The sequence below is a fragment of the Erinaceus europaeus genome, chromosome 7 (genome assembly GCF_950295315.1).
Source record: "Erinaceus europaeus chromosome 7, mEriEur2.1, whole genome shotgun sequence".
NCBI lineage: Eukaryota > Metazoa > Chordata > Mammalia > Eulipotyphla > Erinaceidae > Erinaceus > Erinaceus europaeus.
Genome location: NC_080168.1, coordinates 49,121,532 through 49,137,452, shown reverse-complemented (window position 1 = coordinate 49,137,452; position 15,921 = coordinate 49,121,532). Strand labels below are relative to the sequence as shown.

At 39.1% G+C, this 15,921-nt stretch overlaps 1 protein-coding gene across 1 annotated transcript; it reads left to right on the top strand.

Annotated features, from left to right (window-relative positions):
* Window positions 1–13,138: 13,138 nt before the first annotated feature.
* Window positions 13,139–14,341, top strand: LOC103107088 (taste receptor type 2 member 43-like). The gene is made up of 2 exons (XM_060193506.1): window positions 13,139–13,340; window positions 13,674–14,341. Exons 1-2 carry the CDS (start codon window positions 13,139–13,141, stop codon window positions 14,339–14,341), a joined length of 870 nt encoding a protein of 289 aa, XP_060049489.1.
* Window positions 14,342–15,921: the final 1,580 nt, after the last annotated feature.

Here is a 15,921-nt window from a genome sequence, read left to right as displayed (position 1 = left end):
GTCCTTAACATGGGGCTCTAGCATGACAAGGCATATGCCCTACCTAGTGAACAGTCTCTCTGACCTGACAATGGAATATTTTTTATCAGCCTGATTCCCTGCATAACTACATGGAAAGGAATCCTCAGACACCTCCCTTATGTTTCACTGGGGCTCTGTGTCTACATTGCAAATCCATTGCTCCTGGAGGCCATTTTTTCCATTTTATTGAATAAGACAGAGCAAAATTGAGAGAGGAGGGAGAGATAGAGAGTGACAAAGAGAGATACCTATAGAGCTGCTTCACTGATGTGAAGCATCCTCCCTGCAGGTGGGGAGCTAGGGGCTTGAACCCAGATCCATGCATGGGTCCTTGTGCTTTGTACTATGTGCACTTAACCAGGTGTGCCACTGCTCAGCCCCTAAAAGGGACTTCTTCATAATCCTCTATAACAGGAGATTGCTTACATATAAAAATAGTTAAAATTGTATTAATCTTATAACCTTTCTAATATTGTTCATAAACACATACATACAATTTTCAAGACTGGCTGAGGAAGAACATTTTTCTAGTTAAATCTCTGAAAATGAATCAGGTACATACATAAAGGAGAAAGTAGCAATGCATCACTATGGTCAACATGTACCAGACTTTATTAGTTAATTTTTTGTGCAGAGGACACAAGTTTGTAGACTCACTCCCTTTCTCTCAACCAGCATCTCTGCTGGCACAGAAACCACAGAAAGGCCTCTTTCAGCTTCTTGTTTCCCCAGATCAGGATAAAAGAGTGAACTGAAGGATACAGATGTAAAAGAGTTTGGCAAAGCAGCAAAAATGTTTTGTTCTGCTGCCAGGTTAAGTTCCATGTTGAGATTATTGAGTCAGGAAGTACCCAGTAAATAAAATGAGAAAGGAGATGACAGTTTGCAGGGCTCGAATGTGGACCTGGGTGCTGGGGTCTTGGGCTCTTTTTCCACTCAGCCACATTTTCTTGAGATGTTTCCCCATAGAAAAGATTAGCAACACAAAACACATAAGAGATATAGTAAAAGGTTTTAAGCTTTCTATAGTGAATATAGTCATATTTAAAAGGCTTCTTTGGTCCTGTAATGCATTCTTCCAAGTCAAGTTTGTCTTGTGTCCCTCCCCCATATAGGTTACATTGCCCTGTACTCTGATCTGAGCAAGCTGAGTAATTAACAAGCTCAAACTCCCCAATGGTGTTATGACAACTACACGTTGACCTCTCCTCTTTAAATAAAGAAATACAAAGTTTGAGAAATTGGCAATCTTGAGCAAATAAAATATGCTGAGACTTGTAGCCAACCAGGTGCTAAAATAGTTGCATATTACCCAGGTGACATGAACAAAAAGCGATTCTTCTACATTGTATAAAGTTGCATTGAACAATAAATCATACCAGTTTTTAAACATTGCCCAGAGCAAAGCAATTCTGGAGAATGCTAAGGCAGTGAGAATTCTGTCCACTGGGGAAATCTGTTGTCTTCTGACCAAGATGATGCAGTTCATCAGAGATATGAAGCCATTGACAACATTTCCTATAATCAATTCTGTTATTATTAGGGTAAAAAGAATATTTTCCAGGAAATAGATCATGTCCAAAGAACAGAAAGTCAAGTCTAATATCTCTGGTTGTGATCCTTTAGTATTCTGATCATCAGATCCATATGCAGGTGACTTCTGAATTGTGTGAAGTTCTTAACTCTTTTGAATTCTGGCATCCATATCAAGCAGAGAAATACCAGAAAATACTGGTAGAAGTGCATAATACTGTCTTCTGACAAATATGGTTATAACTAAATAACTCATATTGATCCTTAAGCATGTACTTTGTGTCTTTTGCTACTGGCTGGGTATTTTATAACTGGCTTGATGTGAAAAATAAATCCCATTTGCATGCATGCAAATCAAAACATGTTCTATTTTCCTTCCTGTTAATCATCTTTATTGTCATTTAGTGAAATTTTAAAACTTAACAAACTGAGTTTGCAAGGGATGACAGAATTGCTTTCTGAGCATTGGACACCATCACTATGGATTTTTGCTTTCGATGTGAGGCTTATGAGGAAAGAATCCACACTTTTTATTATAGCCTCAAAATTTTCTCAGGAAGCACAAAATGGCTGATCCTCCCCAAAGCTGGTTTCTGGTAAATAGCACTAAGTCTAATTTTATTCTTTCAAAGTTCATAATCATACAGACACACCTTATGGATAACAGGAATCATTGTCCCATAATTTTAAGGTGGAAATTGATTCTTTGGGCTGCATAGAGAAAAAAATGTCAGCTAGCTATTAACAGTGGATAAATTAACCTATATGGGGGAGGGACAATTTCACCCTAAGTGACATAGTGAAGCTCCTGTGAATGGACCATATTCATGCCAGAGGGAAAAACAATATTTTCACATAGGATTTCTTTCCTAAAAGGCCTTCTTTTTTATAATTTTATTTTATTATTATTATTTGTTTATTATCTTTATTTATTGGATAGAGACAGCTGGAAATCAAGAAGGAAGGGGGAGCTAGAGAGGGAGAGAGAGAAACAAGAGAGACACCTGCAGCCCTCACCGCTCATGAAGCTTTCCCTTTGCAGGTGAGGAGCAGGGGGTTTGAACCCGGGTACTTGCCCATTGTAATATGTGCACTCAACCAGGTGTGCTACCAGCTGGACCCCCTAAAAGGTCTTCTTAATTCAAAAACTGGAAGAAATGAATTTACTGTGTATTTTGTTTTTGCTTTTGTTTGTTATTTGGCTTGCAGAGGGAGAGAGGGAAAGAGAAAGAGAGAGAGAGAGAGAGACCATAGCACCAAAACTTCCTTCAGTGCAGTGGGAAGCAGGCTGGAACCTGGGTTTGTGCACCTGACAAAGCAGTGCATTATCCAAGTGAGTTATTTTGCTCACACTCCTTACAGCATATGAACACAGAGCAGCTCTGAGAATAGGTCATGGAAGGGACGTAGGTGACCAAGATGATGCAGTTCAGCAGAGCTATGAAGCCAGGTCCACCAGACTTAAATGCATACTGCTCAGGCTTAATCACTCTGCACCAGACATGCAAGAGCTGAGCAGTACTCAGGCTTCTCATGTTCGATCTCTGAGAAATAAAAAGTTGTTGATTTAAATGAGGATGTTAATTTTGTTTTTAGATAAAGGAAAAAAATCCATAATAATTTTTTCTTTTTTTATCCCTATTGTAGCGAAGTAAAACTTGATTATTTTCTGGTCTTTCTATCTTCTAGTACTGTTTAATATTCTTCAGTACTGATTACTGTAAATCTGTACTAAAAAAAAAACTGTACAAAATGTATGGTAAACAGGTGTGCCACTTTGAATTCAATTGTATGCATCACTTCCTAACACAGTTCTGTTTGGTCCCCACTAACTCCAGTGAGTTCATGGTAGAATAATATCTCAAACATGTGATTGAAAATTGATAGTTCACTACTATCTTGAAAACTGGAATGTTGGTATGCTTCTAAATTCTGCTTCTAAGACCCCTTCTGTTACATTGCTTGAGGCTGTGGTCTATTTACATAATCATTGTTTTCATTGGTTTAATCTCCACTGGTTCGAGCGCTATTTTCCTTTTCCCCACCCCCTATCCTAAGTGCTTCCTCTTCCTGACACTTCTGCCTCAGGAGATATAAAAGACTGGGCTTTCTAATGAAGATTAGAAGAGATTGGATTGTTGAACTGCATCCCCGCTAGTCAACTGCGTTCCCAGCTCGGCCATGAGTCCATGGTCTTCTCTCTACCGCCGTGAAGCTAGCCCAGCCTGGCAAACACTGGAAGTTTAGGGGCCAGGGAGAAATGGCAGTGATTGTCCATAAGACTGTTAGTCTTGAGACCTGGAGGTCCCAGATTCAATTTCTTCAGCATAAGCCAGAACTGATCAACGCTTCTCTCTCTCCCTCTCCCTTTCCCTCACTCATTAAATAAATAAATCTTTAAAAAACCAAAACATTTTAAAATTGAAATTTCAATTTCATGGGAGTAACTATAGTGAAAGGTAGAAATGATTCCATGAGATTAGGTATAAACATATAAAGACTACTGGGGAGGTGCTGGGTGGTGGTACACCTGGTTGAGCACACATTTTACAATACACAAGGACCAGAATTCTAGCCCCTGATCCCCACTTGCTGGGGAAAAGCTTTGCAAGTGGTGAAGCAGTGATACAGATGTCTGTGTTTCTTTCTTCCTTCCTTTCTTTCTTTCTTTCTTTCTTTCTTTCTTTCTTTCTTTCTTTCTCTTTATCTCTCTCTCTCTCTCTCACACACACACACACACACTCTTATCACCCTCTTTCCTCTCAACTTCTGGCTGTCTCTATCCAATAAATAAATAAAGATAATTTTTAAAGACTACTGTAAAGATCCTAACTTAGGATATTAACATGGTTTAAATACCGAGGAATTCTTAACAATGTCATATAATGATTTAATAGCTTAATTGTAAACAACCAGTTAACACTATATCAATCTTAACAATGTCACTTTTTTTCATAACACACACACACACACACACACACACACACACTTGCATAGTTTTTGTGATAAGCTGAGGCAAAGCCTTTTTCTTTTTTTTTTTTTTAAGCAAAATCTTTGGAAACAAGTCTGTCCTATCCCCACTAAAGAAAGCAGTAGGAGTATAAACATAGCTAACACCATCAGTCTGTTTTCTGCATGAAGACACAGGATGCCCCACTCACTCCCTTTCTCTCAGCCAGCACCTCAGCTGCCACAGAAACCACAGAAAGGCCTCTTTCAGTTTCTTGTTCCCCCAAATCAAGATAAAGGAGTGAACCAAAGGATACAATTCAATGAGGATCTGGGCAAACAGGACAGCAGGCTTGTTCTCCATTCTATTTGAACCCCCAATTAAAAGGGTTACAGCCAGGAAGTAACAAGCAAATAGCAGGAGAAAGGAGATAACAATTTGCAGGGCTCTTATGTGGACCTGGGTGCTGGTGTCTCTGGTTCCTTTGCCACTGAGCTGCATCTTCTTGAGATGCTTCACCAGAGAAAAGATTAACAGCAGAAAACATGTCAGAGACACAGTAAAGGGAATGAAGTTTTCCATCATGAAGATAGTCATACCTAAAAGACGTGTTTGGTTCATCAACTGGGTCTTCTGAGTGCTGTTTCTTTTGTATTCCTTTGTCCACATGTTTTCATCTTTGCCCGTCACAGCAATATGAGTAACAAAAAGGGATAGACTTCCCAGAAGTATTATAAAAAACCACGCTTTTGATCCTTCTCTTTAAGTAAAGAAATGGAAAGCAAGAGAAATTAGCAACTTTCAGCAGGTAAAATATACTGAGACTTGTAGTAAGCCACAGGCTAAGGTGGTAGAATAAAGCCCAGGTAGTATTCACAACAGTGCCTCCCGCTAAGTTAGAGCATGAAAAGTAAAACAACCCAGCGTACCAATTTATTAAAGTCATCCAGAGCAAGCCAATTCTGGAGAGAGCCAGAGCAGTGAGGATTCCATCCACCAGGGAGATTTCTTGTTTCTTGGCCCAATCCATACAGCTCAACAACACTATGAAGCCATTGACAAAATTGCCTGCCACAAACCCAGCTGTTATCAGGATGGAAAGGATATTCAGCAACAATTCCTTCATAGTTTAGTGTGTGTGTGTCGGGGGGAATGGAGGCAGTCAAATCTAGTATCACTGATTATGATCCTTTAGTAGTCTGAGCTTGGCTTCCATGGGCAGATGATCTCTGGGAATCTTTTTTTTTTTTTGTAAATCCTTCTTTTAAATCTGATCACCAGTATAAGGCAGGAATGTATCAGCTTGTGCCAATGGACGAGCCCAATGCTGAAAGTTTTGGAAAAAATAATCTATTGATATGCTCCCCTCCCCAAACAACTAAAATTACTTGGTGCTTTTTTATGTCCTTGCTGTAGGCTGGGATGTTTCATAAGGGATGTTGTTGTGAAAGCTGGCTCTCATTTGCTAACATGCAAATATAGGCTTACTCTCTTTCATTGTTTTGCAATTTAGTCCTTAATTAACCTCTCCCAATTTTTTGTTACTTTGCAAAATTTAAAATAATCTTTTCTTTATTTTTTTCTTCACTATACAAAAAGTGTCTGAAATGCTAGAAGTGTGATATCATCACAGTGGGCTTTTAGTTTTAAAATCAGGTTTATATGAAAAGATAGCCATCTTTTTTTTCTATTAAAATCTGAATTTTCTTGGGACTCTTGACAGGCTCATATGTTTAAGGTGGGTTTAGTAGCCAATATTTAAGTATGATTTTATGTCTTGAAATGAATGACAGGAATTATTTCCCATATATATTTTTATTTTACTTTATTTACTTTGGATAGAGACAGAGAGGAATTGAGAGGTAAGGGTGTTGTTTGCTTCATAGAAGCTGGAAGGGAGTATTCTTATGTCTTCAATCTTCTGGAAGACCTTTAAAAGTAGAAGTATTAGTTCTTCTTTGAAGGTTTTGTAGAATTCATTTGTAAAACCATCTGGTAAAGGACATTTATTCTTGGTAAGGTTTTCGGTAACAGTTTCAACTTCATTAGCTGTGATGGGCCTGTTCATGTTATCTAGTTCCTCTTTGCTTCATTTTGGAAGTTCGTAGGTATCAAGGAAATTGTCCATTTCTTCCAGGTTCTCTAGCTTGGTGGCATATAGTTGCTGATAGAACTCTCGCAGGATATGTTGAATTTCTGTGGTGTCTATTGTGATATCTCTTCTTTCATTTATGATCCGATTTATTTGGGTCTTTTCCCTTTTTTGTTTTTTGAGTTTGGCTAAAGATTTGTCGATTTTGTTCACTCTTTCAAGGAACCAAATTTACTTTCATTGATCTTTTGTATGGTTTTCTTATTTTCAATTTTACTAATTTCTGCTCTAACATTAGTTATTTCTCTCCTTCGGGTTGCTTTAGGGTTCCTTTGTTCTTCTTCTTCTAGGTTTTTAAGATGTGCTATCAGGTTGGTTATTTGTGCTTTTTCTTGTTCCCTAGTATGTGCTAGTATGGCTATGAACTTCCTTCTCAGTACTGCCTTAGCTGTGTCCCAAATATTTTGATGGCTTATATTTTCATTTTCATTGAATTCTCAAAACATTTTAATTTCTTCCTTAATTTCCTCTTTGACCCAGTAGTTGTTAAGTAGTGTACTGTTGAGCTTCCACATTTTGGAACTCTTACTAATCTTTTATTGATTGTTAAATGTTAGTTTAGTTCCACTGTGGTCTGAGAAGATGCTTGGGATGATTTCAATGCTCTTGAATTTGTTGATGTTCTCTTTGTGGCCTAACATGGTCTATCCTTGAAAATGAGCCATGTGGATTTGTGCAAAATGTGTATTCCAGTTTCTTGGTATGAATGACTCTGAAAATGTCCAATAGTTCTAGTTTATCTATCTCCACATTTAGCTCCCTCATGTCTTTATTGCTTTTCTGCCTGGATGATCTATCAGGTTGAGAGTGTGAGGTGTTGAAGTCCCCTACTATGACTGTGTTGCTGTTAATATTTTGCTGTAGTTCTTTCAGTAGATGTTTGATGTATTTAGATGGCTTCTCATTGGGTGCATAGATGTTAATAACTATTAAGTCCTCTTGATTGACTGATCCTTTGATTATTAAGTAATGTCCATCCCTATCTTCTTAAATTTTATTTATTTTAAAGTCTGTTGTGTCAGATATGAGAATAACTATTCATGCCCTTTTTTTGTGGGCCATTGGCTTGTATGATAGTTTTCCACCATTTCACTTTGAGTCTGTGTTTGTCTTGTTGAGTTAGGTGGGTTTCCTGTAGACAGCATATTGTTGGGTTGTATTTTCTGATCCATCTTCCTACTCTGTGTCTTTTAATAGGTGAATTCAGGCCATTGACATTTATTGATATCAAAGAATGAAGATATTTTAACGCCATTCTTGTAGATTTTTAGAGTGTTCTGATATATGACATATTTATGGTGGTCTGTTTATAGGAGACCTTTCAGAACTTCTTTGAGTGCAGGCTTGGTGATATTTGATTCTTTCAACTTTTGCTTGTCTGTGGTTTTGATTCCTCCATCTAGTCTGAATGACAGTCTACCAGGATACAGTAGTCTTGGTTGAAATCCTTTCTCATTGAGCACTCTTACCATTCTCTTCTGGCCTGTAGTGTTTGTGTGGAGAAGTCTACTGCTAATTCTATGGGTTTTCCTCTGTAGGTGACTCTTTGTTTTTCTCTTGCAGCCTTCAGGATCCTTTCTCTATCCTTATTCGTTTCCCTTCTAAATAGGATGTGTCTTGGTGTCTTTAAGTCTGGGTTAATTCTCTTAGGGACCATCTGGGCTTCTTGAACTTTTATGTCTTTGATGTTGCCTAGACTAGAAAAGTTCTCAGCTATATGTCCTGAAGAATGCTTTCTTCCCCTCTCTCTCTTTCTTCCTCTGGTAAGCCAATAATGTGTATACTATTTCATTTGAAGTCATCCCATATGTCTCTATTGTTTTTTGTTTTTTTTAACCAGAGCACTGTTCAGGTCTGGCTTATGGTGGTGCAGGGGATTGAACCTGGGACTTTGGAGCCTCAGCCATGAGAGTCTATTTGCATAACCATTACGCTATCTACCCTCTGCCCATCTCTTAATCTCTTTTTGATACCTCTTACTTCTTTTTTGGTTGTCTCTAATTTGTCCTTGATCTTGCTAATTCTGTCTTCAGCCTCATTTATTCTATTCTCTCTCCCCTCTACTGTTTTCTGGAGCCCATCTATTTTGTTACCCTGTTCTGATACTGTTTTAGCTTGTTCAGCTAGTTGTGTTCTTAGCTCAGCTATTTCAGCTTTCAGCTCTCTAATGACCTTGAGATAATTAGTGTTTTTTTCCAGAGTCTCACTTGTTGCTTCTGCATTTCTGATGACAATTCTTCCAAACTCTTTGCTCACTCCTGTGATTATTTCCTTAACTAGCGTTTGGATGTTGACCACATTATTTTGTGCTTCAACCTTTGAAGGGCTTTTAGCTGGACTCTTGTCCTGCTTCATTTCTCCAATATTTCTTCTTGTTGGTTTAACCATTCTATATAGTATGTTATGAGGTTCCTCTCTCAGTACTATTCAAATTACTGATTGTTCTGCCTGGACTGACATGTGTCTAAGTAAGGTAATTAAAGGCTTCACAGTTATGGAAATTGACAGTTGTTTCAATATTATTTTAATCTCTGACCTGGAGCACAGTAGCTTAAAGCCTCTTTTGTTCTTTCTCTTCCCTGTAGGCTATGGGAGCCTGAGGGCTTTTAAACTATAAGTAGGCTTCTTAGCTTAATATCTCACTCCTGACCAAGAGATAAATCAGGGTAGGGGAGAGACAATACTGGGGTTATGCAAAGAGACTCTCACATGCCAGGGATCTAATTCAGCTTCTCTTCTAAGCCTGGCAGCACTGCTGGGCCCTGTGAGTTTCTGAACAAGTCCTGTTTATAGTATGTAGGTTCTGAGCCAACTATTCACTATGTTCTTATCAAGAGAACAACATGGGAAGTCTCCTACCACATAGCCCCACCTCTAGTCCATCACGGTGTAGATCTTCTCCTGAGTTTTCTGGTTAGTTCTCTCCCTAGATGTCAGCACAGGGTCTTCCCCCTGCTGCTCCAGACTCTGAGGGCAGTACCAATGGAAACTCAAAGTTGCATTTGGAGAGACTTAGGGGAGTCCTCTCCTTCCTTCAGCCAGTCTTTCTGTTGGTAAAAAGGACTGAAGGTGGTGCCTGTTACCAGCTGATCTCTCCCTAGGCTGAAAACATGGAAAAAATGGCAGCCATGAAGCAGTAGATTTGTAGTGTAGCCACTGAGCCCCAGCAATAAACCTGGAAGGAAAAAAATGCAACCTGAATGAAATCCAAGTGTAAAGAATGATGTTAACAGTAATTAAAATATCAATAAAATAATTTAAATAAAGAAAAATCTAAATAACTGTGATTTTAATATAGTGAAGTATAGACTCTGTAATAGAAATCACTTATATCTTCTCTTCTGAGGTCCATACATTTTTGAATATTTTAGTACAACATTAATATTTAAAGATTAAACAACCACAAATGAAACTTCATCACAGCATGAAAAATATGTTAGATTGTTATTAACAACAGGTAGAAAGCATACATGAGACACTTGGAAGATTTTTAATATAACATTGAATTTACATTTAAGAAATTATAAAGCAATAATTCCACCCATGTATGTATGTTTGTGTGTGCGCTTATCTTTTGTGTATATTAAAAACCAAGAAAATAAGACTTGGTTATGTTGAAACAATAAGAAAGGCATTTGGATTTTAGCACTGAAATTCCAAGACACCTTCAAGAGAAACTTGAAGTGTGTTTTGGGTTCTGTAGAAAGTTAGGATTTACAAAATAAGAGAAAAGAAAAAAAAGGGAAAGAAAAGAAGAGAAGAGAAGAGAAGAGAAGAGAAGGGAAGAGAAAAGAAGAGAAAAGAAGGGAGTCGGGCGACAATGCAGCAGGTTAAGCTCAGGTGGTGCAATGTGCAAGGACTGGCTTAAGGATCCCTGTTCAAGCTCCTGGTTCCCCACCTGCAGGGGTGTGGCTTCACAGGCAGTGAAGCAGGTCTGCAGGTGTCTATCTTTCTCTCCCATCTCTGTCTTCCCGTCCTCTCTCAATTTTACTCTGTCCTATCTAACTACAACATCACTAACAACAACAATAACTACAGCAACAATATAAAAGACCAATAAAAGGAGAAATAAATACATTTTAAAAAAGAGAAATGAAAAGAAGAGAAATGGAAAGAACAACAACAAAACTACAGGGGATTTTCAGTTATCTGAGTTGTTTGTCAGAATTATGGTTGGATCTTACATTGAAAATGGATTTCATAAGAATTTAAAGACCGGTGCTGTCTTTGTTGATCTCACAGAAGCCTATGACACAGTCTGGCACCGTGGCCTCCTAGTCAAGATCTCAAGATGCCTGCCTCCATGGGTGGCCAACACTATATCGTTTCTTCTCCAAAACAGAAGATTCCGGGTGCATCTGGGTGACAAGTCTAGCAGATGGAGACTTGTCTCAAGTGGCCTCCCCCAGGGCTCTGTTTTGGCTCCTACGCTATTTAATATTTACATCAATGACCTCCCAGAAACTTCTCCAAGGAAGTTCATCTACACCGATGACATCTGCTGTGCAACTCAGGCATCAAAGTTCAACATCCTCGAGGAAACACTCACGAAAGACATGTCTCTGATATCTGATTACTGTAAAAAATGGCGACTAATCCCTAGCACTGCAAAAACAGTATCATCTGTTTTCCATCTACACCATGCCTCGGCCTCGCGTGAGCTTAATGTGCAGCTTGGGGATATGAGAATCCGGCATGAAGCCCAGCCAGTCTATCTTGGCATTACTCTCGATCACACTCTGTCATTTAACTAACATCTCATAAAAACTGCAGCAAAGGTGGGTGCAAGGAATAACATCATTGCAAGACTGGCCAGCTCCTCATGGGGCGCGAGCGCTTCCACACTATGATCATCATCTCTGGCATTATGCTATTCCACTGCAGAGTACTGTGCCCCAGTATGGTTCCGTAGCACCCATGTCCACTTGGTCGATTCCAAATTATATTCCTCCATGAGGATAATTTCTGGAACCGTCCGTTCCACCCCGGTTCCATGGCTGCCAGTTCTTAGCAACATCGCCCCGCCAGATATTCGTCGGGATGCGGCATCATCTAAGTTCATTTCCCACGTCTACGCTCGACTGGACCTGCCAATCAATATACGCGGATATCTTCGCCCACCCTGTCCAATGCTTGACGTCTCGTCATTGACATCTCGTCACCCAATCTGGTCCCCTACGCCTACACTGAACTCCTCTGTTCCAGACTCTTGGAAACAGAGTTGGCAGTCAGCTGAGGTAAAGAACAAACACCTCATCACAGACCCCTGCAAGCGTCAACCCGGCTTTGACCTTGCACGTTATGATTGGGCCCTCCTCAATCGCTATCGAACAGGCCATGGCCGGTGCGCCACTATGTTCCATCGCTGGGGAGCCAGAGACGACCCGAACTGCCCCTGCGGCTACAGACAGACTATGACCCACATAGTCAACGACTGCCACCTCTCCAGATTCAAAGGAGGTCTCGAAACTTTACATCAGGCTCAACCTGATGCTGTTGACTGGCTACGGAAGAAGGGAAAACGCTAGAAGAAGAAGAATGGTTGGATCAGGCAAGCACAAGAGAGTGAGGGAGTCATAGAAAAGAAGAGAGAAATAGAGACACCTGCAGCAATGGCTCCACCATTTATGAAGCTTCTCCCTTGTAGGTAGGGACTGAGAACCTGAACTCAGGTCCTTGTACATGGTGAACATGTGAGTTCTACCAAGTGTACAATCACCTGGCCTCAAGTTAAAATCACTTTTATATCTTATGTGGTGGAGAATATGAAAGTAACGTATCCCTAATGCCCTTCCAGCTCAATTTTAAAAGACTTGGTTGCCTTGACCCCGATTTTGAATATGTCCTTATACCAGTGTTTACTCACTTGTGATAAAATCATACACAGATATTCATTATCAACCACCAGTTCTTAAGGAGGCTGTTCCATCCTGAGAAGCCTCAGGAAATACCAAATGCATTGGAAGAAAAAAAAATAGTTTAGATTTTTTTTCTCAATAAATTTTACATTTAAAACGTAACTCCATAGTTAAGCAGCCCCTACTTATAACTAAGCTGTATATTATAAACCATATAGTTTTATAGCATATTCTGAGTCTTGGGTTTTTTAAGTGTTACTAACAATGAGGTTGGTCAACACCATTTGTGGAGAGGTAAAAAAACATAACACAATGTGTCCTTATTTACATGGTAGCAAATAACAATTCCACATTCATCTCAACACCAGCTATGAAAATACCCCACAGCCAGGACACAGAGTACAAGAGGAACCAATTGAAGCAAACAGTGAATATAAAGGTTATTCATTTTTTAAAAAATGAATTCTACTTATTGGCACTGTCTCTTGCTTTCCTGCTTCCCTGTGGTGACAGAAATTTAAAGAAACAAGAATTTTATGCACAGTCAGAAGTCAGCAGCACAAAGAACTTGAAGGTCAGAATATTACAGGACTATCAACTTGTATTATTTCAATTGTTTATGTAATGACTTCCTTGTTAAACATTCTTTCCATCCTACTCATCACAGAATTTGTTGGAGGGAATGTTGCCAATGGCTTCATAGTGTTGGTGAACTGCATTGACTTGCTCAAGAGACACAAACTCTCTGCTGTGGATTGGATTCTCATGGCTCTGGTGCTCTCCAGAACTGGCTTGCTCTGGATAATACTGATGAATTGGTATGCAAGTGTGCTCAGCTCAGCTTCATATAGCTTAGAAGTGAGAATCTTGGGTAGTCAGGCTGTAGTACAGTGGGCTAAGTGCAGGTGGCGCAAAGCACAAAGACCGGCATAAGGATCCTGGTTTGAACCCCAGCTCCCCACCTGCAGGGGAGTCGCTTTACAGGCGGTGAAGCAGGTCTGCAGGTGTCTATCTTTCTCTCCTCCTCTCTGTCTTCCCCTCCCTCTCTCCATTTCTCTCTGTCCTATCCAACAACGATGACAACAACAATGATAACTACAACAATAAACAACAAGGGCAACAAAAGGGAAAAAATAAATAAAATAAATTTAAAAAAAAGAAGTGAGAATCTTTGCTCACTTTGTCTGGATCACAACCCATCATTTTAGCACCTGGCTTGCAACTTGCCTCAGCATATTTTACTTGCTCAAGATCGCCAATTTCTCTAGCTTTCTGTTCCTTTATTTGAAGTGGAGAGTTAAAAGTGTCATTCTAACAATTCTCTTGGGGAGTCTGGTCTTTTTGGTTTCATATCTTGCAGTGGTAAAGAGGGTAATGACAAATAAAGTAAACATGACTTGGAATTTCAAATCATGGGGCTTTCCACAAGTTTGGAATATGAGTGCATTTACACTAGGAAGTTTCATCTCCTTGGTGATGTCCCTGATATCTTTTGTGTTGCTAACATTTTCCATGTGGAAACATCTCAGGAAGATGCAATGTAGTGGCAACGGAGCCCAAAATTCCAGTTACAAAGTCCACATTAGAGCCCTGCAAACGGTCTTCTCTTATATCTTGCCTCTTACTGCTTATATCCTGGCTCTAATGATCTCAGTCTGGAATTCTAATAGCCTGTCGAATAAACCAGTCATCCTGTTTTGCCAGACTCTTGGAGTTTTGTATCCCTCGATTCATTCAGTTTTCCTGATTTGGGGAAATAAGAAGCTGAAAGAGGCCTTTCTGTGGTTCCTGTGGCAGCTAATGTGCTGGCTGAGAGAAAGGGAGTGAGTGGGCCTTCAGTGCATCTTCATGCAGAAAATGAATTGAATCCGTTGGTTGCATTTATAATCTTCTTGCAGTCTCTGCCGTTTGTATAGTTGAGTCATCCCCAAAAATTTAGGGAGGAAAGTCTCCTTCATAAGCTTATAACCCCCAAAATGTATATGTGTACATGTTTATAAAAAGTAAGAACAAAGGGAGTCAGGCGGTAGCGCAGCAGGTTAAGCGCACGTGGCGTGAAGCGCAAGGACCACCGTAAGGATCCCTGTTCAAGCCCCCGGATCCCCACCTGCAGGGGAGTCGCTTCACAGGCGGTGAAGCAGGTCTTCAAGGTGTCTGTCTTTCTCTCCCCCTCTGTCTTCCCCTCCTTTCTCCATTTCTCTCTGCCCTATCCAACAATAATGACATCATTAACAACAACAATAACCACAACAACAATAAAAAAACAAGGGCAACAAAAAGGAAAATAAATAAATAAAATTTAAAAAATTAAGAACAAACTGTAAGATTAACATATTGCTAACTAACATCTTCTTTTCTGGTAAGAAGTCCAATGTTACAAACTATTATAAGGAATGCTTAGGGCTATGAAGCCATGTGTTATTTCACATATACTGTCTATCTTACTGTCTTCCAAGTAAAGAACTTATGATGCTCACTGCTGCATTTTTAAGAGCCATGGCCTATCTCAGGATACGATGGCTACATGACATTGTAATAAATACCATATAAATGTGTTTAGCTTTCATTGTATGAGCCTCCAATCTTTTTGATAGTAGTGACACTCAATTCCCAGTCATGTACTGAGAGTATATGCTTGGGAGAGATATTATTCCATTGTGAATTCTTACCTTATGAATAATTGAGAACTCAAAATTGTTAGGAAAAGATGAACAGCATAAAGATGAAGCCAGATTGTTTTACTCATATGTGGAATCTAGAGAGCTGATACACATGAACTTGGGAGAAAAAAAAAAAACAGAAAAAGCAAACTGTTTCTAAGACTTTGAGAACTATAGTGGTTATCTTTGGGAGGTGGGAGACTGGGGATATAGGACTCTGATGATGGCTGTGGGACTATAAATTGTAATCTTACAATCTTGCAACAAACTATTAATAGCAAATAAAAATTGAAAAAGACATATATTAGTGGACGGGACAATAGCATAAAAACTTTTTAGTAAACAATGTGGTATTTTTATTATAACTTTTACTTTTTACTTTAAAATTTATGACTTAGGCTGGGGAGAAAACATAATGGTTCTGCAAAATACTTTCATGATTGAGGGTTCAAAGTCCCAGGTTCATTCCCCAGCACCACCCTAAGTAAAGCTGAACAGTGCTTTGGTCTCTTTTGCTCTGTATCTTTCTCTTTTTCATTAAATATAAACAAAATATTTTTTAAAGCATAAAATGAGTATCAAACTGTAACTATGCAACTGTGAAGCTATTAGCAAGGTGCATTAAAAATATCTTTTAAATAGGAACGGCATATGATCCAGAAATGCCAATCCTAGACATATATCCAAAGAACATGATAACATTAATTCAAAAGGCTATGGGTAACCATATGTTCATAGTTGAAGTAT

Excerpts from the sequence above, each read along its gene's own strand:
- LOC103107088 (XM_060193506.1), top strand. The coding sequence starts at position 13,139 with ATGACTTCCTTGTTAAACATTCTTTCCATCCTACTCATCACAGAATTT. Across the intron at positions 13,341-13,673 it reads ACTGATGAATTGGTATGCAA|AAGTGAGAATCTTTGCTCAC; the intron begins GTGTGCTCAGCT and ends TTTAAAAAAAAG.